The sequence below is a fragment of the Camelina sativa genome, chromosome 5, assembly GCF_000633955.1.
Source record: "Camelina sativa cultivar DH55 chromosome 5, Cs, whole genome shotgun sequence".
In the NCBI taxonomy this organism is placed as follows: Eukaryota; Viridiplantae; Streptophyta; class Magnoliopsida; order Brassicales; family Brassicaceae; genus Camelina; species Camelina sativa.
Genome location: NC_025689.1, coordinates 13974716 through 13976347, shown reverse-complemented (window position 1 = coordinate 13976347; position 1632 = coordinate 13974716). Strand labels below are relative to the sequence as shown.

General features: G+C 42.8%; 1 protein-coding gene across 1 annotated transcript in view; it reads left to right on the top strand.

The window, feature by feature from the left end:
- The window catches only part of LOC104786840, a 14154-nt gene extending 12735 nt beyond the window's left edge, over positions 1 to 1419 (top strand). The window contains exons 3-6 of the mRNA XM_010512296.2: positions 559 to 614; positions 868 to 909; positions 1075 to 1127; positions 1231 to 1419. Of these exons, the coding sequence (XP_010510598.1) occupies positions 559 to 614; positions 868 to 909; positions 1075 to 1127; positions 1231 to 1344 (265 nt within the window). The 3' untranslated portion in view covers positions 1345 to 1419. The remainder of the gene's footprint in view (positions 1 to 558; positions 615 to 867; positions 910 to 1074; positions 1128 to 1230) is intronic.

Genomic DNA, 1632 nt, shown 5'->3' with positions numbered 1-1632 from the left:
CGATCAAGCGTCGACCGGTGATTCGATCGCTAGTCGGATCGGGCGATCTAAGGATCGACGATACGAGCCGTAGGTCGGATGGATCGGTCGGGTGGTCGACGAGTCAGTCGGAAGTATCGGCTTGGTCCGTGGATTGGCGATTCGTTTATGGGGTCGGATTGTTTGATCGGACCTGGCTCTGATACCAAGACCGACGAGTGGACCGGGGTACCAAGATATGACGGATAGGTCAACGGACGGTACGTCCGGTAAGCTTCGGACACGAGTGGTACTGGAAGCCGATAGCGCAACCGATCCCTGTGAACCAAAGGGACTATAAGTCCCCATCCCTAAACTGTGCGAGCCTGTGGGGTTGGTTGGTTGTATGGCTATGCACCAAGGGATGAGTTAAGGTTAATATGATATTCCGCTGCGTATAAGGGTCCAAAGGCAAGGCCGCGAGCCAAAGCTAAGTGGACGGGTTAAAGGATATTCGGCCGGGAATAGGGCCGAGGGGAAGCCGTGACCGCGGACGCTGGGACGTCCGGGTCGGGGTCTTTCAGAAGTCAAACCCCAGAGGATAATACCACTAAAGGACTGCTCTACGAGTGAAGCTTCTCAGCTTTTGAGCCAACGTATGAATCTGAACTATCTCTTTACTCGTTTGAGTGGTTTATTATTTCCTCTGTATCTCACTGTCTGGTCCTTCTTGTATCAACTGTTGCTATGCTAATTGCTAAACATCTGATGAGTCAGTGCTAGTTTATTGGTCATGCTCCTTTTAGAAATCTCTTTGGTTAATAGATATGGTATGTTAAATTCACAGACTTTATGCGACTCAGTTTATGTGCTTGTCTTATTTACTTTCTTTATTTGTTCAATGAACAGGAGGGGCAGCTGCAATGCAGACCCAAACTGTGGATCTATCTGGTAAGATTAAGGACTTCCAAGTTTTTTAATCCTTTTTGTATGTTACACTTGTTCTGCTTGAGTTGGCTCCAAACGCAATCACATATACCTATAGTTCCCACCTTTATCTCTGCATTCCAGCTAATAGAGTAGAACTGATTGTCAAGTTTACCTGCTATTTCACAGAGCGACCAATCATGTACTATGGAGGAAGTGTTTGGGGTAAACTACCTCACAAGGTAGAACTGACTTCAGACTCTATCATATGCTTTTAGTTCTCTATTAAGATGCTCGTTTGCATTAATGATGAGACTCATGTCTTGTGGGATGAAACAATTACAGATCCTGGCTGCAGCAAACAACACATTGCCTCCTCAAAAGATATCGCCAACGGATTACATGACTGAAGTGTGCCGAGGATTGCTGATGCCAAAATCGTCAAGTTCTAACAATTGAATGGTCCTTGTTCTGCTGATGGATCCCATATAGACTAGTGAAAATGGTGTTGGGTGTTTGCTGAGATAAAGAAACTATAGCTTCCCACATGACACAAATATTATAAACTTTCTTAATGAAATAGAGCTCTCTTTTTAATTTATTTTACCAGACTATAATTATAATTACAAATAATTTTTTTTTTCAAATAAGAACCCCAATTATTAGAGCTTACCATTGGAGAAGTATAATTTAATTAACAAACCAAAACTTCTAATTTTGTAAAAGTACATTTTCTAATATTACAAA